We start from the raw sequence: 21590 nt of genomic DNA, 5'->3' as shown, positions 1-21590 counted from the left end.
AGTAAATAAGGTAAGTCTGAACCTCCTCACCAATGTGTAAAAAAATTAAACAAAAAAATTCTTGATCTAAAAGTATACATCCATAATTTACAAGGGCTCAAAACCAAACTTAATGAATTAGAAATTTTGTTATCAAGTGCAAGTGAACTGTCAGATACACAGATATTATGTATTAATGAACATTTCATGAGGTCTTTTGAAATAGAAAGTGTTGTGATACCAAATTTTAAACTCGTAGGTCACTTCTCAAGAACATCTTACAAAGGTGGAGGTAGTTGCATATTTGTAAAAGACAACATTACTGCTACACCTCTTGATATTTGTAATTCGTATAGTATTGAAAAAGATATAGAACTGTCAGGTGTAGAGCTTACAGATCTAAATGTTTATATAATAGCACTTTACAGGTCACCCTCTGGTAACATAGGCACTTTCTACAAAAATCTAGCACCAGTAATAGAAAATCTAAGTAAAAGAAAATCATATAGTGTTCTAATATGTGGTGACTATAATATAGATTTTCTCTCAGAAAACTCTAGCCATCTAAGCATTAAAAATTTTATGAACAGCTACAACCTAGACCTAATGGTTAACACTCCAACCAGGATAACAAATCACAGTACCACTTGTCTGGATCAAGTAGCAAGCAATATAAATTGTACTGTATCCTCCGTCAAACTAGGATTTTCAGACCACAATGCATTAATTATCCAGGTCTGGTTGCAAAATAACAGTCACGAACACAATAAAATCACTGTACAGAGGAGAAACTTCAATAAAACCCACATGCATACTTTCCTCTTTGATATGTTGTTGTTGTTATTGTGGTCTTCAGTCATGAGACTGGTCTGATGCAGCTCTCCATGCTACCCTATCCTGTGCAAGTTTCTTCATCTCCCAGTACCTACTGCAATCTACATCCTTCTGGATCTGCTTAGTGTATTCATCTCTTGGTCTCCCTCTACGATTTTTACCCTCCACGCTGCCCTCCAATTTTAAATTTGTGATCCCTTGATGCCTCAGAACATGTCCTACCAACCGGTCCCTTCTTCTCGTCAAGTTGTGCCACAAATTCCTCTTCTCCCCAATTCTATTCAATACCTCCTCATTAGTTATGTGATCTACCCATCTAATCTTCAGCATTCTTCTGTAGCACCACATTTCAAAAGCTTCTATTCTCTTCCTGTCCAAACTATTTATCGCCCATGTTTCACTTCCATACTTGGCTACACTCCATACAAATACTTTCAGAAACGACTTCCACTTAAATCTATACTCGATGTTAACAAATTTCTCTTCTTCAGAAATGCTTGCCATTGCCAGTCTACATTTTATATCTTCTCTACTTCGACCATCATCAGTTATTTTGCTCCTCAAATAGCAAAACTCCTTTACTACTTTAAGTGTCTCATTTCCTAATCTAATTCCCTCAGCATCACCCGATTTAATTCGACTACATTCCATTGTCCTCGTTTTGCGTTGTTGATGTTCATCTTATATCCTCCTTTCAAGACACTGTCCATTCTATTCAACTGCTCTTCCAAGTCCTTTGCTGTCTCTGTTCGGCTTCCAAAGTAAGAAAGCTACAACTGATGCAATACAAGAATTTCTAGATCATGCACTGGAGCTTGTGGACAAAAAACTCTCAGCCATAGGTATCTTCCTAGATCTAACAAAGGCATTCGACATAGTTAATCATAGGATACTTTTGCAAAAGATGCATTCCTATGGAATGAGAGGAAATGCCTATGACAGGTTTAAAAGCTATCTAGAAGATCAACAGCAGTATGTCGAATTAAATGAAACTAAGCTCTCAGGTACAGCTAGTACTGTACATTCCTCCATACATACCATAAAGCAAAGCTTTCCCCAAGGCTCTGTCCTGGGCCCCTTGCTGTTCTTACTTTACATAAATGACTTTCCTCACAGCCTACCAGACACAAAAACCCTTTTGTTTGCTGATGACACCTCTATACTCATATCTGCGCCCGAACAAATTCTCCAATCTAATATAGATAGGACCACAGATCAAATAAGTCGATGGCTTCAAAGTAACAGGCTGCTGCTTAATGCAAAAAAGACGATTGGAATAACCTTCCACACTGCCCAAAACAGAAATCCATTACTACGAACTATATCACTGGGAAAAAATAATGTTAAACTTGAAAATGAAATAAAGTTTTCGGGGGCCACTATCACTGATACGCTCACATGGAAAAGGCACATCGACGTTACCAGCCCAAAACTTAGTAAAGTATGCATCATGATTAGATCGATAAGGAACATCACTAACACAAGTACCCTAACCACAATGTACCATGCACTCTTTCACTCTGTACTTAACTACGGAATCATCTTCTGGGGCCAAAATTCTGAATCAATTAAGATATTCAAACTGCAAAAGAAGATAGTCAGAACAATTATGTTCAAAAAACAAAGAGACACTTGTAACCATTATTTAAGAAACTAAATATTTTGCCCCTCCCATGCCAATACATACTAGAATTATTATTCTTTACCAAAAAAAGTATCAACAAAATTAGCAAAAATATGGATTACCACGATTATGACACAAGATCAAAAACCTCTCTAAGAATACTTCCCCACTCAACAAAACTGTACAGTGATGGTGTCAAGTGCATGAGAATAAAATTATATAATCATCTTCCAACTTTTATACAAGAAATCCAAGAAATAAATAAATTCAAACAGACAGTGAAATCTCTTTTAATAAAAGACTGCTTTTATACCATCCAGGAATATTTGGAATCAAAATTGTCTTAGTGCATGATAATGTATCAAAGCTGAATGTTGTTAAGTCTATTTTGTCACATCATGTAACAATTCTCTGTAAAGCTGTAACTTTATGTAACATAATTTTGTAGGTAATGTAAAATAATCATTCTTCTGTGTTCTTGTTTACTGTTTTAGACTCCTGTAAACTGTATATTTATATTGACTTATCCCATATCAGTTGTACAAGCCATTGTACTGATTTGATCTACGGGACAAATAATAAATAAATAAATAAATCTCTCGGAATCGAGGTGATGCAAAACCTTTTTTGATGTGTGTAGATAAGTTTGTAATGGCATCCATACAGGACATTGAATGATCATGATTTTGTCTTTTGCGATTTAGCTTCTATTGTATATATTTAAGAAATCGGCACATATGCCATTTGCCAATTTGTGTATGTCTTTTTTGCAGGTGTCAATGCATTACACTAAAAGTAACAAAGGTTGAATCTCCTGTCAATGAAACCCACGATGAGAGAAATGCTAGGCTGGGTCGGCCACAGTCACCTCACCTTACCATTTACAAAATGCAACTAACATCAATGCTTTCAATCACACACCGAATGACAGGACTAGCTTTGAGTTTCTACATGACAATTTTGGGTCTAGGTAAATATTTGATGATAGTCAAGTTGACCATTTGTATTCTGGTTTACAGAAAGGTCCACACCAATTTACATATAAATTATATTATATTATTATGATATATTATATTATAAATTATATTATATTGCTTGGATTACATCTGCATGTATATTTGAACAATACAATATACAAATAATGTAACAGCTACAATCCTTAACAAAACAGGTAGTTGATAATAAGGTCCACAAAACAGCAACAGAGATCCAACAGTTTCAAAATATTGCAGAATTGATGTGCAGATCTCTCCTGCCAGTTTTAACACATGTTATGTTCTTGAGCTTCCATGACAGGCTAAAATCCACCACCATCATCATTATCGTCATCATCATCAATTAAACTTCTCTACTTGGCCAGGTATAGTATAAGAATACTTATCACCCTTTTCTATCGAGGTAGACTTTTTCCCTTTCAACATGGTGATGTTCCACTTCACATCCATCTAGATCCTGTTTCACTTGAGTGATCTACCATTTCCTGGGCCAGTCACTAGTCCCTTGCCTTCCTCGAGCCATTTTCTCACTTGTTTATTTCAAGTGGTGCTTCACTTGTTTCTTGACAGATCTCTTCATTCTGGATCTCTGATTTACTACTTTATGTGAACAATGATGCCAAGAACTTCACTTCCACAGTCTATAACCTACTGCTGTCTCTAGACTTGATGGTACAGGTTTTGAGGGTACGTATATTGGTAAAAAGTAGACTTGGTGAAGGGTTAGCATTGCTAATTAGTGAAATTGATTGTCTCGTAGGGTAGTTGTAATTTTTAGCAGTATTGAGTTCCTTTTTAAATTCTATTAATGATTCCTGTGGAAGACGAGTTAAGATACCACCAAAATCCTGACAATTGCCAAAATTTCTGTTTCACTCCATCCAGTTTGGATTGGTTGGAGTTCCCAATTTTTTGCTCTATGTTAGACATCAGCTTATTGAATATCTTACCAACAGAGTACATAACTCAGTATGAACTGTGGACAAGGAGGCAAAGTCTGCTTGAAAATTATTTTTATTTCTTGGTTATGACTATGTGTATAATAGCTCAGCTGAAACTGATTTTTATCAACAGCAACACAAACTACTAAGTGGTAAATGTACTGAGAAATGAGTGTAAGTATTCAAAGATCCTTAAAAAGTTTTCTTTAAGATGTGCAGTTGTCTGCTGTACATAGTATTCTTATTGATCACTTCTGCTGAATAATCACTTTATTTTTGTTAGGTACACTGCTCCAGAAGATTATTCCATATGACAACACTCTTGTCTTTAGGTCAGCATGATGAGAAATGTTTCTGCTGTAATTACCAATTCTGTGTGTGTGGCACTTCATAGTTTGTGTGTGAAGTGTGTGCTTGATTTGGCCACTAGAGGCCACCCGCCTGCTAATGCGACAGCAGTTGAATGTGCAGCATGCTGGCTGTGCCCCCTGTTGGAACTAATGAATATATAGGCCAGAATGCAAGGCTCCACTGGCCACTTGCAAATTGCTGATTGTATTGTGCCTTATCTTAAATGCGTGTATACTGTTTGAGCAATAAATTACAATGTCCTTCAGTTAGAACACTTCTTTGGTGACTAGTATGATATTCAACCCCATGTGTTTCACTTCAGTCATTAGTCCTTCAAGTTTAATTTGCATGGTGGCAGTGCTTAAATCTCTTCTCGAGCAAGAGCAGGTGCTGACAGCTGACTACATTGGCACAACCCGTGGCCCCACCACAACATATCCACTGCCATTCCCTGCATATGATAATGCAGCAAAGGCTAGGACACTTACAAAAAACTCCTGCGGCAACATTTCCAGGCATTTGGGGTAACAGATGTAATCTTGTGCAATGCTGTTTTTTTGTTGTGGATATCACCTCGCAGGGATCATTAGTTGTGTCAGCTTGCCCCCTTACAAGAACCTTCAAGTCTTTCTTTTGATCAGATGTGTGAGTTACTTTGTACCTGTCAGTAGAAAAGTACTCACGTTATTGCTGCTTGTGTGGAGTTTCACCACTACCAAAAGCTGCCAGAACAGTTGTACAGAGCATGGATCAGCAGAACTACATGAACTTATCTGTTGTATTTGCAGGTCAGTTAGCCTCTAGTGGCTGAATCAAGCACAAACCTTATGTGCAAATTATGAAGTGACGCACACACAAAATTGGTTGTTACAACAGTTGATAAGGCCATAACAAGCTGAACTGAGCTTCTTAATTAGTTAATCCATTTTTTACTCCATTTTAGATATAATGGTTCATTCAGTGTATGAACATTAATTCCTACTTCTGGCGCTAAAAGTTCATTATTGCTTGTTTGAAACTGTGTAAGTCTTCATGAGATTAAGACTCAAACTGTGAACCACTTGAAGGTCTGTTCACTTATCATCTGAACTGTGTCAGCTAAGTTTGTGTTTGGACCCTGGATTAGTATGTTTGTGTTTTGAGCAAACATTACATTGTTTGAGCACCCTTTAAAGTAATTGAATGGAAGATCATTTATATAGATTAGAAACAAGAGTGGGTGTAGTACTGATCCCTGCGGTATTCTACAAGTTATGTTCCCCCGTTATGAAGTTTCTTTCAGACCAGAGATGCAGTCTGTTAAAGAGACCCTCTACTTTCTGTTGTGGAGGTAAAATTCCATCAAGGCGAGAGGGATGCCATCAATGCAATAACACTTCAGTTTGATGAGTAGAATTTTTGTGATCCACAAGTCACAGAATATACCAACAGGATATTTTATCTTGTTTAGCTCTGTAACACTTCATTTTTAAGATCTTGTAATGCTTTTCGTGTGGAGAATCCTGTATGACAGCCAAACTGACAGGTAGTTAACAAGTTCTACTCAGTTAAGTGGGTCAGTATTCTATCATAGGCCTCTTTCTCAAATACTTTTGCAAAGACTGGAAGGAATGATATAGGTCTGTAATTAGAGGTGGTTTGCTTGTCTCCAGTTCCATGGATGGATGTTATTGTAGCATACTTAAGTCTTTCAGGAAATATACTGTGACTCATTGTCTGATTATAAAGATAGCTTATGGGTAATCCTATCAAGTCAACTTGAGATTTTTAATATTCTGCCAGAAACACTATCATAATCAGCTGAATTATTACGTTTTAGTGGCCTGATGTATTATGTAACCTCCTTAGCAGTTGTATTTTTGAAACCAACTTGTACTGATGGTGCATGCAGCACCTTCAGAAGTAAATCTAACACAGTTGTATTTGGTGCAGTATTATTGACTACTGTGAGGAAGTAATGAAATTAATGGCCAATGAGTTTTCATTTGGGTGACAAGTTTCGTTTGTTTGTTGTTTAATAATGTTCCAAATAGTTTTTGCTTTATTCTTGGAGTGTTTTATTTTTTGAGCTTAGTAAATGACTTTGCTTATTTAATCTTAGAGTGGAAGAGTCTCAACTACTGCTGTAAATTATGTGGAGCTCTCTGTTCCTAGTGTGAGATACTTCAATCTCATAATATTTGCTTATGTTCAACTTTGACCTTATTCAAGTGGAAAACAAGACTCACAGTGCTGCAGGAATATATTAACAAAATTGTATTTTCCATCAACGTTGCCTGACTTATAAAATTCTCCCCATTGTTCTTCCCATAATTTCTCTCTAAACATTGTGATACACGCCTGCTTTACAAATTTCTCCCCACAATTCTTACTGTAGTTTCTCTCTAAAGGTTGTGATCAGTTCATTTTTCCTGATTCTGTGATACAATACTTTTCTGCTATGACTTGTACCTAAAGGGTCAGTAAATTTCATTGTTAAAATTTGACAATCATGGTCAAATATAAACCATTGACAATTTGTTTTAGCCGGCCGGTGTGGCTGAGCGGTTCTAGGCGCTTCAGTCTGGAACCGCGTGACCGCTATGGTCGCAGGTTCGAATCCTGCCTGGGGCACGGTTGTGTTTAATGTCCTTAGGTTAGTTAGGTTTAAATAGTTCTAGGTTCTAGGCAACTGATGACCTCAGATGTTAAGTCCCATAGTGCTCAGAGCCATTTGAACAATTTGTTTTACACCTAAATCATTGCAAGTTGTTGGGCTTAAGAACAAATTGTCAATGACTGTTGCACTTCTCGAATGGAAATTTCACGTGGGAAATAATCCTAAGCTGGACGTCCAACAACTCCAGTTGCCCTCAGTCAGTACTGCATGACTGGAAAATCAACATTAAAGCCTCCAAAAACAATGATCTTCCAATTAAGTCTGCGTAACCACATTAAAACTGTTTCTAGCTCTTTTGTGAAGCTTAACATACTTTCTGCCAGTGGTCTGCAAGCTGTTAGTACTACAGGCTTGTGTTTCCTGATCCACTCCTGTAACACAGGATAAAGTAAGCTGTTCATCATAATTTTCATTAACCTGAAGGTCTGGGACTAAACTCCACTTTTTGCACTTCCCCTTTCATCTTATTTGGTGTATTGTAGTGTGGTATTAGGTTTTATCCTTCAAGATAATCTGTTCAATTTCTGTGATATCTACATGATGTAATATTCACAAAAGTTTGCTGTTGTTACAATCACATTTTCATTTTCCAATGGATATGAGAACTTTAACATTTTTATTTAACAAATTTATGATGTTTGATGGGAGACACTAAATGCATTTTCTGTAGTATACTTGGCTTTGTCCAAGCTGCAGTATTTTGTTGTACTAGTAGCTGTATCAACTATAACGATATCTATGACAATATGGTGAAAAGGTAGATTGCTGCTCACCATGTAGACGAGATGTAGAGTTGGGGTTAGGTACGACAAAATAGTGCTGTACATTCGTGCTTTCAGCCTAAAGGTCTTCTTCTAAAGCAGAAAACACACACACACAAGTGTACACATGACCACTGTCTAGCCTCTGAGGCTCAAATGAGTACAAAAAATGTGCGTGATGGAAAAATCAATCTGTGAGCAGTAGGGGGAAGGATGAGGCTGGGGCAGGGAGGGAGAGGGATAGCAGGGTAGGGGCGGGGGACGTGTTGTGCTGCTTGTGAGAGTGTGCGGGGACACAGTGGGGACAGGGTAGGGCTGTTAGGTGCAAACATGAGGTTTTTTTGCTGTCTGTGTGTGTGGGGGGGCGGGGGGGGGGGGGGCAGAAAAGGAGAGAAGTAGGGGAGGGGGAAAAAGATTATTGAGTGCATTGGTGGAATAGTGCTGGAGTGAGACCAGGGAAGAGGATAGGTACGTGAAGGACAAGGACTAGTGGAGGTTGAGGCTATTGAGGTTACGGGAACGTAGGATATATTGCAGGGAGAGTTTCTACCTGTGCAATTCAGAAAAGCCGGTGTTGGTGGGAAGGACCCAGATGGTGCAGGCTGTGAAGCAGTCATTGAAGTGAAGCATGTTGTGTTAGGATGTATGTTCAGCAATTGAGTGGTCCAGCTGTCTCTTGGCCATAGTTTGTCGCTGGCCATTCGTGTGGACAGACAGCTTGTTGGTTGTCATGCCCATGTAGAAAGTGGAAAATTGGTTGCAATTTAGTTTGTAGATCACACGACTGCTTTCACAGGTAGCTCTGTCTTTGATGGGATAGGAGATGACTGTGACTGGATTAGAGTAGTTGATGGCAGGAGGATGTGTGGGACCAGTCTTGTATCAAGGTTTATTGCTGGGATATGAGTCACGAGGCAGGAAGTTGGGGGCAGGTGTGTAAAAGGTATAGACAAGGATATTGCACAGGTTCATTGGACAGTGGAATACCACTGTGGGAGAGATAGGAAGGATATGGGTAGTATATTCCTTATTTCAGGACACAATGAGAGGTAGTCAAAACCCTGGCAGAGAAAGTGACTCAATTGCTTCAGGCCGTAGTGGATCTGCATTGGGAGGGGAGTTCTCCTTTGTGGCTGGATGCATGTGGAAGGTGGTAGGTGACAGGAGTGACAAGACCTGGGAGATCTGCTTCTGTACAAGGTTAGGAGCATAATTTCGGTCTCTGAAGCCCTCAGTGAGACCCTATGTATATTTGGAGAGTGACTGTTCATGATCACAGATGCAACTGCCTACTGGTCTATATGGTGAGTAGCAATCAATAATTTTCATAATAATGTCATTATTCCATTCTAGATATTTCCATCATTTGTAACTATATTTATTCTGCAGCTCTGTCTTTTTTATGAGTTTACCCTGAAAAGGTCTAGCGATTGCAATGGAAATCACTGGGATAGTGTGGATATTGCTTTGCTCGGACTGGATGCTTCTGGCACTCAGCCGTCCAAGTAGCCTCTTACTAGAAGGATTTGTTGCTAACCATGCCATGTACAATGTGACCCAGTTGAGGATGATGCATCAATTATGCTCATGTGTGATCTTATCTCTCGCTGAGTGATCGGTTTTTGTTCAGGTTTTGCATTAACACGCTCCACAGAATGCTTCATGCAGGGCTCATCACATCGCTCAAAGTGTGACACAGTTTTCTCGCTACTGTGAGGAGCATTGTCTGCAACATGTCTGATATAATGCTCAATTGTCTAATTCAGGTTATGGTCCAAACTGTTACCTGAACCCCCCTTCTATTATTGCTTGATCCTTCCCCAAAGAGCATAGATCACAGTCGACATTATTGAGCCCTGCAGTTGCCTTAAAACTGGTAATCACTTTCCAAAGAGCTGTGAATCAGTTCTGATATTCCCCTCTAAAAGTACTAGTTACCTAGTAATCAATTCCCAAAGAGTTGTGAACTGGTTCTGACATTCCCCTTGCATGTCTGCTACCTAATAAGAAAACCTTTTTGGTCTTCTTAAAACTTTTCTTCCAGCACCTCACCTGCAACTTTTTATCTGTACTTTCAGACTGCTTCAGAGCTTCTTGGGATGTCTGAATGCTTTTATTCTCTGTCTCCAAAGCACTGAAACTACTGGAGGCAGGTTGACTGAAGCAATCAGACCAGCAATGTCTCCTGGATATTTTCACTGATTTGGAAAGCTTGACTGTAATAAACCTTACAGTCTAGGCCTAACATTACTACTGCAAAACTGCTAAATGTTCTTGTGCCACTGCCAAATCAGCTCAGAGTTTCAAGATAGCCTGTTGTAAAAAGGCAGGAAGAAAGGAAGATTGGATTTAATATAGGAAGAAGGAAGGGAGATTAGGTTTAACGTCCTGTCGACATTGAGGTCATTAGAGACGGAGCACAGGCTCGGATTGTGTCAAGGATGAGGAAGGAAATCGGCCGTGCCCTTTCAAAGGAACCATACTGGCATATGCCTGGAGCAATTTAGGGAAACCTTGGTAAACCTAAATCTGGATGGCTAGACGCGGGTTTGAACCGTCATCTTCCCAAATGCAAGTCCATTGTGCTAGCCACTGTGCCACCTCCCTTGGTATAAGGTTTTCTCTTTCTGGTATAGTGTAGCATTAGCGAAAATCAGTTTATCTCCAGAAGTGACCAGCATCATTCTTCATGCAGATTGTATTACATCTTCCCACCCGAAAATACACTAACATTCCTCACACTGACATGTCTGATGATTCTGCAGCAGTTCGCACACTTTGTTGCGACAGTCATGCTTTATTCAAAGAAAGGTAACATCTAAGGTATTTCGGAAATGAATTATCTGATAACAATGAGAATTATTTAGTGACAATTATGTTGGATAAAGTAAATGTACTACATGTATTAAGCTTAAATATTTGGTGTAATGAAATTTACTTGTGAAAGAAAATGAAATTGATTTGTGAAAGATAACTTTATAAGAAAGAGCTAAAATAATTTATAAAATCTTATATTCACATGATTAATAAAAGCAAATTAACTGTTCTTAATTGTCATTAGATGAAGATTTTAGAATAGATGCAAATCTTTGCTGCTACAAAAAATGTAGGATAGCTTAGTTCACAGCTACACATCATTTCAATTCATTCCATAATAACTGTCACTTAGTTTCTATTAAACTAATAGTGTTGTGAAAGCATAGAAAGGAAACTTTTGTATATCAGTATTTTCAAATCTTTCTTAAATGTCCCTTGTATTGAAGGGGGTACCTGGATCTAGGAGAAAATCAATCAAAAAGTTCTGGATCGTGGGTCTAATTCCAGCCACTACTTGGACTTCAAATAAAAAAGATCATCAGCAGAGGCAGTTGAATACTTCAGGTATAAGAAGCTACCCTCATCCTTCCTATAGCCTTGTCAAAGAGGACAGATGTTCAGGTACCCTCTCACCCTTGGAATAAGAAACTGCCACTAAAGGCAGAAGAATAAGAAAACACCAGCAGTGTGAGGATGCAGAAGGCAATGGGACACAGAATGTCTGTCCACAGGAAATGTGGCCTGCAATTGAAAAGGTGTCTATATGATCTCTCCAATGGTAAAATATTGTGGAAGAGAACTGACAGAACGATGTTGCCTTGAGAAGAGATTGAAAAAAACTAATGAGGCGGTAAATTTCTACAAGTTGGGGTGTGGAATGTCCGTAGTCTAAATGTGGTAGGGAATCTAGAAATTCTGAAAGTGGAAATTTAAATACAGTAACAGTTATTGAAGTGAAATAGAAAGGTAAATGTAGGGTAATCCCATTACCACCAGAAAACAGTCAGAAAAATATTGAGTAACATCAATAGCATTAGAAAATGATATAACAGGTGTAGGATTCATTATAAACTGTGAGGTAACACAGAGAATGAGTTGCTGCAAACAAACAGCTCAGTGACAGGATTATTCTCAAAGCAATCAAAAGCAAACGAATTCCCACAAAAATAGTCCAGGTATACATGCTAATGTCACAAGCAGAACATTAAGAGATGAAGTATACAAAGGCATTGTCTGGGTAAGTCAGTGTGTAAAGGGAGATGATGATGATGATGAGCGTTTGGCGTCATTGGCCGGGAGGCCCCTCGCGGGGCAGGTCCGGCCACCATATTGCAGGTCTTATTACAGTCGGCGCCACATTGGGCGACCTGCACGCCGGATGGGGATGAAATGATGATGAACACAACACAACACCCAGTCCCTGAGCGGAGAAAATCTCCGACCCAGCCGGGAATCGAACCCGGGCCCAGAGGACGGCAATCCGTCACGCTGACCACTCAGCTACTGGGGCGGACAAGGGAGATGAAAATCTAATAATCATGGATGATTGGAATACTATTGTACAGGAAGAAATAGAAAGCAGAATTATGAGAGAATATCAGCTAGGAGGGATTGGAATGGGAGAAAGACTGATCAATTCTGCAATAAATTTCAACTAGTAATAGCAAATATGCTGTTCAAGAATTGCAAGAGGAGGAGGTGTATTTGAAAAAGGCCTGGAGAGAAGGAAGTCTGTAACATAGCAGTTACCTACTGTGACCTGATACATTATTTGAGAAGCACTCCCAATCATCTTGCACTACATTTCTCATTCACTCCTTACATGAACTCGTGATATGCGATGGGGCCTTAAAACACAATACACATCCGTATCTGTCCACCTTGAAAACTGATGACTGACTGCCTTAACAGTGGTGCTACCTCAGAGTGGGGGAGGCAGTGACACATATGAGATGTGCAGCCTTATATATCTAAATACCCCTACTGACTTTTGAAAAGGGGTAGGCTGCTATCCTCATGGCCAGTCTGCTTGTAGGTTGCTGGTTCCAGACTGGCAGCTGCTCTCTTCAGACTGCTGCTATCACTCTCTGATGGGATATGAACTCCACTGACTCATTGGGGTGTGGGGCGTGGATTGGTTTTGGAATCCACACGATTGGCTGTGGATACCGAGCGATAACACGTGTCCCAATTGGTTTTTCAGGCAGAGTGATGTCACCCCTTTGCATGTCTGATGCACATGACAGTGCAGCAAAATAGTTTGGTTGCTAATGGCAGCATCTGTGGAAGACCACCATGAGGCTGCTGGCTTCAGTTTGATCTAAGTCAAGTCTGCATGCCATCGTGATGAAAGGTCAGACTATCTGGCAGGGTTGATGGTGTGGGACACAGCATCGATCCCCCTCAAGAGACAGAAATGAAGCATCTTCTCCTTTGGCTGCAACTGAGCCTGGGCTTGTGTCCACATTGGTTCTGTGTTGCTGGGGTGTCAGCACTGGTAGGCTGCTGCTCTTCTGTGGCTCCCCCTACCCCTTCCATGGCAGAACCATTGATGTCATCTGGAACTGAAACAGAGCAATGATTCCAAGAAGGAAGAAATGTATCCATTCGTGGTAAGAGCTGATCTACATATTTGCGTTGGATATAACCATCTGATGTCAATACGACATATATTGTGTTGTCCAGCTGACAGACCTCTGTCCGAGGATACTACTCTTTCTTGCGATACCATACTTCAGAATGGGAGACTGTGGCACCGATTTCCAAGTGCTGTTTTTTATATTTATTTTTGCCGCTAGATTCAGTAGTGATGATGTATGATGTTTACCCATGACAAGGTGCCATGAGGGACAGAAGGATCCTCATCTTCCTATGGTGTAGCATCTCCACTCAGGATGTCTGAACGAAGCTTTCAACAACCCCTTTCGACTCTGTATGAAATGGTGCACTGTATACGTGCTGTATCCTATGGGCCATGCAGAAAGATTCAAATTCATAACTCTTGAATGGGGCACTGTAATCTGTAACAATAGCCGCAAGGAGATCCCCAACAGTGAAAATTTGTTTCAGAGTGTGGCGCATTTGGAGTGCCCCCATACTGTTCATAGTGATGTCATAAGGATAGCTTGTATGGCTGTCCACAAGAATTAGCCATTTAGCTTCCATAAAAGGTCCAGCAGCATCTGGGGAGAGCCGGCACCAGGGCTCCATTGCATACATCTAGAAAAAATAAGAAGTGGGTAGCGCACATTCCGCATTTTCATCTGTGTTCTGGATGTGTTTGACCAAATCCTGAATTGTGAATCTAAGCTGCTAAAAAAGATCCAGTCCCGTTATGTTGGCAGTTGTTTGCAAGTTTTTCACCAGCTTTGGTGGCTGTACATGTTTGTTTTTATGCCTGGCAGTCCCAATGCAATGATCTTTGATTTGGACTGACTGATCACTATAACTCATTAGCATGGCTTGAAATTTGGATGACTGTGGAGAACCAAATAAAGGTGTACATAGCACTGTTAATTATAGTTTTTGAGGAACCTGTATCAAGTTGAAATGTATGTTTTGTCTGTTGATCCCAACATCTGTTAAAACAGCTTTATAACCTTGAGAAAGAATACTGTAAACATTATTTTCAAAGTCGTCTTATGTGTACTGTAGATGACTGACTGCCTATGAATATTGACTTGTGTTTTTTTTTTGGTGGCATGTAACGCCCCCAGTATCTTGGCAGGTTTTACTGACATGTTTACTCTTGTGACAGAAAGATTTGTCACGATTATAAAAATCTGTCTTAAAATCCTCAGTTCCTCCAATATTGCAGCTCACCTTATTAGTTCAGAAACTTGAAGCACAAATAAATTTTCTTCCAACATAGGATTATTTAAGCGAATAAGATCATTTTACAATGCTGCATCTGTTGTATGAATGATAAGTGTGTCCCTGACAGCCATATTGGCATAAGATAGATTACAGTCCTGTTTTCACATTTGAATTTACGGTACTGAGTGAGATCTTGCATAATGACTGCTCATATGTTAAAAGATTGTCCACATTTCTTATACACCTTATAAAACTTATGGATGCCACCACCACTAGAATTGTACCTTTAAAACATTTAGTTAATGTGTCTTTCACTTCCATATAACCTAACACACATTGGTCCTTATCCAGATATAATTGCTGCACCAGCTAGTAGATATGAGCACCAACATTGGGTAATAAGGATGCACTTTTGGTAACATCACATGTTGTCCTGTGGGTTGTGAACTGTTACTCCAGGTGCGCTATGTACTTGGACCAAGATTCCTTTGCTGGGTCTAATGTGTGGTGTCCATCTGACATTCTCTTGCCATTGTTCCAGTTCATCTAACCTATGTAACAGCTTTTCTCAGGTACTACTAAGAGACTGCAGGAGGTTAAAGATTTGAATTGTAATACGAAGTTGCTGTGCCATCTAGAATGAACTAAAGACAGGTTATTGTTCCCTTGATAACATAATGAGATACAGCACAAAAGAAAGTTCTAACAAGAAAAATACTACAAGAAGTTACAGAGTTTGTGAATATGAAGATCTTGAGGCCCATTATGACCACTGACTATCTTGAAGTCAATATTCTCAGTCAGCAAAACATAGAATAAGACTCTGTATTGCAACTCTCATAAATTTGAAATATCTCTTTGGTACAATCTGTGTCAATTGGCACTGAAGTATGTTGCCTTCAATTGCTGTTATATGTACTTGTTGCCTGGACTGATTAGAGTTCAGGCAGCTAGTACACATGAAAGGAAAGCTCTCACACCTGAAGATGACAGCTGAGTTGATCTTTGAAATATTATACATGTAATGGAAACTACACAGCAGAACACTTTGGAAGCATACCAGTAATCAAACATGCCAAGAAAATGTGAGAGATAATATCCATTTTCTTGAAACGCAGGCTGTTGGTGTTCTAGCTGCTCTGCAATGGTGTCTCTTATCAGATATGACATGGGCCCAGTATTCCAGTGTATGAAGGACACCCACAGTTTGTGAAAGGTGGTGACAGCTAGATGCCTACTAATATAGGTCTGTATGTGTGGGCTTGTGGTAAACAGAAAGCCCCAGTGATCCATTCAATTTCCAGCTGACTAAAACATCTAGAAATGGAAGACAGCCATCTGCCTCCATTTCTATCATAAACTGTATATTCTCATGGACAGAATTTAGATGCTGTAAAAATCATGACAGCTCTGCCTCACCAGGGGCCCACACTACAAAAGTATCATTTACACATTACCAGAAAACTTTGGGTTTTAGTTCCACTGACTCAAGTGTCCTCTCCTCAGTCTTCCATAGGAAAGATTTTCCACCAGGGGGATAGAGGACTACCCACGGCAACACTGTCAATGTGTTCAAAATGTTGAATATTGAATAAAAAGTAAGTTCAGAGATGGGCATGATGGAACAGATTTTTATATCGAATTTGAACTTAAGTGCTGACGAGTGACAACAAACACATTAAGTGATCCTTGTGAAAAATTAAACAGTATCAAAACTTATTAATAAGTTTGATTTGTTGAGTTTTAGGTACTTAATTCTATTAATAAAGTCAGCAGAATTGCAAATATGATGTGCAAGTTTCTCACGGAAGGTCTTAACAGTAAAGTTAGATGTTTAGGTAAGTCATACGTCTGTGCTCTGATATTACTTACAGTTGGTTGTTGCTTGTGGATTTTTGGGAGACTGTAAAACTTGAGTGGAACGGAGTTGTGAGGTCTTAAATCTTTCTGCAACTTCTTGAGGAAGATGTGAAGAATTTGACAATGTGACATTTTCTTTTCTATCTCACCTGTAAGGTCTTTGTCAACCTACAGTATGTAACATGCTGTAAATCATCTGGTTACAGTGATTGACTGTTCTCAGTTTCCATAGTCATGTCACTATACCCACAGCTGTGATTCATTTCCATATACTTTTTACTTCAAATATATGTTAGCAGAAATTTCTTCTTTATCTCATAAATTACTTGCTTAAACTAAGGCTCATGTTGTGTAATGTAAAGTTCCCCACTAGGGTAGCCAATTGCTCACAAACAGCCATTGATAATATCTTTATAGAAAAGTTCAATGAACAAAATTATATTAGAAAACCAATAGTCAATGGCCTCTCAGACAATGACATGCAGTTGCTTCTGTTAAATATTAATACTGAACAGGATATAAAATCTGTTAAATCTGAGCTCAAGAGGGTAATCAATAAGCCAAAAATTGATTATTTTAGGACACTCCTCAGAGACATTCACTGGACTGATGTTTACAGTGTTCATGGCATGAATGAAAAATATAACACTTTTGCTAATAAAGTGATTACCTTATTCGAACACTGTTTTCCCCCAAAACTTATCAAGGTTAGAGCGAAGTCCACAAAGAAGCCATGGATCCCTCAAGGAATAGGGGTATCTTGTAAAACAAAAAGAAAACTGTATCTGTCAATCTGAAACAATTCTGATGTTGATGCTATAGCACATTACAAGAAATATTGCAAAATATTAAAGACTGTAATATGGACATCAAAGCAAATATATTACAAGGAATAGATAGTCATATCAGATAGCAAAATAAAGACAGTATGGGATATAGTGAAGGAGGAGACTGGTAGAACCAGACATGAAGAGGAACAAATAGCATTAAGAGTAAATGATACATTGGTGACAGATAGTGTTGCAGAACTTTTTAACAAATATTTTATAACTGTTACTGAAAAGATGGGGTTGTCAGGTTCAGTAGATGCTGCTATGGAATACCTCGGACCAGACATTTCAAGTAACTTCTATAATATGAATTTGACCCTCACTACCCCAGCAGAAATAATGTCCATCATAAAATCTTTAAAATCAAAAACATCTAGTGGGTATGATGAAATATCAACAAAGCTAATTAAAGAATGTGATTCTGAGCTAAGTAACATATTAAGCTATCTGTGTACCAGTCGTTTATCAGTGGAATATTTCCTGAATGGTTGACATATGCTGAAGTTAAGCCACTGTTTAAGAAGGGAGATACAGAAATAGCATCAAATTTCCGTCCAATTTCACTGTTGCCAGCATTCTCAAAAATATTAGAAAAAGTAGTGTACAATCGGCTTTATAACCATCTTATCTCAAATAACATACTGTCAAAGTCACAGTTTGGATTTCTAAAGGGTTCTGAAATTGAGAAGGCTATCTACACTTACAGTGAAAATGTGCTTAATTCATTAGACAAAAAATTGCAGGCAACTGGTATATTTTGTGATCTGTCAAAGGCATTTGACTGTGTAAATCACAATATCCTTTTAAGTAAATTAGAATATTATAGTGTAACAGGAAATGCTGCAAAATGGTTCAAATTTTATATCTCTGGCAGGAAACAAAGTGTGTTATTAGGAAAGAGACATGTATCAAGCTATCAGGCATCATCCAACTGGGAACGAATTACATGTGGGGTCCCACAAGGTTCCATCTTGGAGACCTTACCTTTTCTTGTGTATATCACTGACCTTTCATCAGTAACATTACCAGATGCCAAGTTCGTTTTGTTTGCCAATGATACAAACATTGCAAGAAATAGCAAATCAAGTGTAGTCTTAGAAAGATCAGCTAATAAAATATTTGTGGACATTAATCACTGGTTCCTAGCCAATTCTTTGTCACTAAGCTTTTAAAAAACACACTACATGCAGTTCAGAACTTGTAAGGGGTGTCCCACGAGTATAGGCCTAATGTACGATGACAAGCAGATAGAAGAAGTGGACAGTGTTAAATTCTTGGGATTACAGCTTGATAATAAATTCAATTGGGAGGAGCACACCACAGAATTGCTGAAGCTTCTTAACAAATCTCTATTTGCAATGCGTATTGTGTCAGACATAGGGGATATAAAAATGAAAAAGCTGGCATACTATGCTTACTTTCATTCCATAATGTCATATGGGATTATTTTTGGGGGTAATTCATCAAGCCAAGCTAAAGTTTTCTGGGCACAAAAATGTGCAGTAAGAGTTTATGCAGTGTGAACTCAAGAACATCCCTGCAGAAACCTGTTTAGGGAACTAGGGATACTAACCACTGTTTCCCAATATATTTATTCCTTAATGAAATTTGTCATTATAAATATATCACTTTTTCAAACCAACAGCTCAATTCATGGAATCAATACTAGAAATAAGAGTAATCTTCACAAGGATTTAAACTCACTTAGTCTTGTACAAAAAGGTGTGCATTATTCAGGAACACACATTTTCAATAACTTGCCAGCAGCCATAAAAAGCTTAACAACCAATGAAATTCAGTTTAAGAGAAGCCTAAAGGATTTATTGGTGGCCAACTACTTCTACTCCATTGATGAATTTCTCAGTAGAACTAACTGATTTGTGTGTGTGTTATTATAACTTCTGCACAATTTCTGTAAGGTAATGTGTTCATTGTAAATATGTGTGTGTGTGTGTGTGTGTGTGTGTGTGTGTGTGTGTGTGTGTGTGTGTGCAAATAAGTATTATAGCAGTTGTATTGCACGTTTATTACCTTATAAATAAATAAACTTTTTTATTTTAGATTCAGTGCATTAGTATTTGTAAAATGACTCTTTCATATAGTGTTCATTAAAAAATGACGATCATTCCACTTGGGACCTGTGGAATGGTATATTAGCTTATTTGTTTTAGTTGTAAATATTTGTCATGTATTGTTGTTTTTCTGACATTTTCTACATCCTGGAGGACCCCCTCACTAGGGATCAATTGGAATGAAAGTAAATCTAATCTAATCTAATGTAATAGTAGAGTTTTTTAGTGAGGAATGCCCTCTTTGCATGTTCCAGTCTGCTGTTTTGTCCTTGTTGCTTCATCTGTAATGCTTCATTTTGCCCCAGAATTACCAGGATTTTCCAGCTTTGTATACTATGTGGTCCCCAGTTTTGGTGCTCAGTTTATCGCTGATCTCATTTCCACTCATCATCATTGCTTTCGCCTTTCTTTGGTTTTTCTGTCAGTCCCTATTTTGTGCTCATTAGTCTGTTGATTCCATTCAGCATGTCCTGTAATTTTTTCTCACTCTGACTTAAAGATAGCAAAGTGATCATCAAATCTTGCCAATGATATCCTTTTGTCAAGAAATTTACACCCCTGAATCTTTCTTTTATTTCCGTCATTGTGTCTTTGTGTTACAGGTTGAACAGTAGAAGGGAAAGATTTACATCATTTTAATCTAAGGACTTATTTCTTTAATGTTCCAGTCTTTTGTTCCCTCTTGGTTCTTGTAAGTACTGTATATGTCTAAACTGCCTCTCTGGTGCCTTTAGCTTTCCCAAAGCCAAACTGCTCATCATCTAACAGAGCCTCAGCTTTCTTGTCCTCTTACCTATTTATTATTCTGGTGAGCAAAGCAAAAGTTGTTAAGTTGATTGAGTACTGGGTCTCATATTTATCTGCCTATTCTATCTGTGGGATAGTATCGATAGTATTCTGAGAGTTCAGTGGTGTGTCTGCACTCTCATAGATTCTTCATATTGAACTGGAGAATCATTTTATTGCTACTCCCCGACACCCCAATGAAACTTGAAATTTCAAAGGAGTGTTTGTCTGTCACTGCTACATTGTTTGATTGCAAGCCTTCCAAAGCTCTAACTACCACTTGATCCCCTATGTCATCCAAATCAACACTCATTTCTTCTTCTGTCACATCAGCAGACAATTTCTCCACCTTATAAATACCCTTGTTGTACTCTTTTTCATGTATACGCTCTCTCCTCAGTGTTAAACTGTGGATTGTCTTTTGTAGTAACTAACAACATTAGTTCAACTTTTCTGTGTGCCAAAACTTTTCTTTTGAAGACCATTTACTTTTTGGTTTCTTCATGTTTTTTCAGCTGTTTTGCTTTAGCTTCCCTGCACTTGCTACTGACATCATAGCTAAGAGACTTGTATGACTGTATTCCTTCCATTTGCAGAGCATTTTTGTATTCTCTTGTTTCCTAAATCAGTGAAGTATTTCTGCTGTTACCACAGGATTTTTGCAGTTGTTTTCCTAGGACCCATGTCCGTCAACTCACCTTCTGTGATTGCCCTTTTTAGGGACTCCCTTTCAACTGAAATACCTACTGTGGTATATATTATCGCAAATTTCAGGTTTTCGAGCTTCCCTGCCACATTTAGATTTCTTACATTCCATGCTCCTGTGTGCAGAATATTACCTTTTCATTGGTTTTTTCAATCTTGTTTTCAAGACCACTCCACCCTTGGCAGTACACTCCTAGAGACCTGAATCTGGGAGAGATAATCATGACATTTTTTCAGTTACATGCAACATTTCCTGTGGATGCACATTATGTGTGTCCAGTGCAGCAATTTCCATTGCATTCTGCATCCACAAGCCGTTGATAATTTCTATTTCTTCTGCTTGAAGGGCAGTTCTCCACCCCAAGAGCACAAGGGTACTCTGGAGCTGTATAAATTTGTCTTCTTTGATGAGTTCATTGGCAGAGAGAAGTCTTTGGCTGTCGCTGCTGATGATTTTTTAAATTGAAAAAGTAACCAATGGTTGGAACTGAACATGGGATCTTTCCACTAGTAGTTGAAGATGCTATCTCTAGACTTATGTTGTAATCTACGTAGTTAAT

At 38.5% G+C, this 21590-nt stretch overlaps 1 protein-coding gene across 3 annotated transcripts in view; it reads left to right on the top strand.

Moving 5' to 3' along the window:
* The window catches only part of LOC124777303 (succinate dehydrogenase cytochrome b560 subunit, mitochondrial), a 92685-nt gene that overhangs the window by 64038 nt on the left and 7057 nt on the right, over window positions 1–21590 (top strand). For all 3 annotated transcript variants that reach the window (XM_047252654.1, XM_047252656.1, XM_047252657.1), the window contains one exon: window positions 3211–3407. In XM_047252654.1, the coding sequence (XP_047108610.1) occupies window positions 3211–3407 (197 nt within the window). The remainder of the gene's footprint in view (window positions 1–3210; window positions 3408–21590) is intronic.

This window comes from Schistocerca piceifrons, chromosome 2 (genome assembly GCF_021461385.2).
Source record: "Schistocerca piceifrons isolate TAMUIC-IGC-003096 chromosome 2, iqSchPice1.1, whole genome shotgun sequence".
Classification (NCBI taxonomy): Eukaryota; Metazoa; Arthropoda; class Insecta; order Orthoptera; family Acrididae; genus Schistocerca; species Schistocerca piceifrons.
This window is presented reverse-complemented; position numbering and strand designations above follow the sequence as displayed.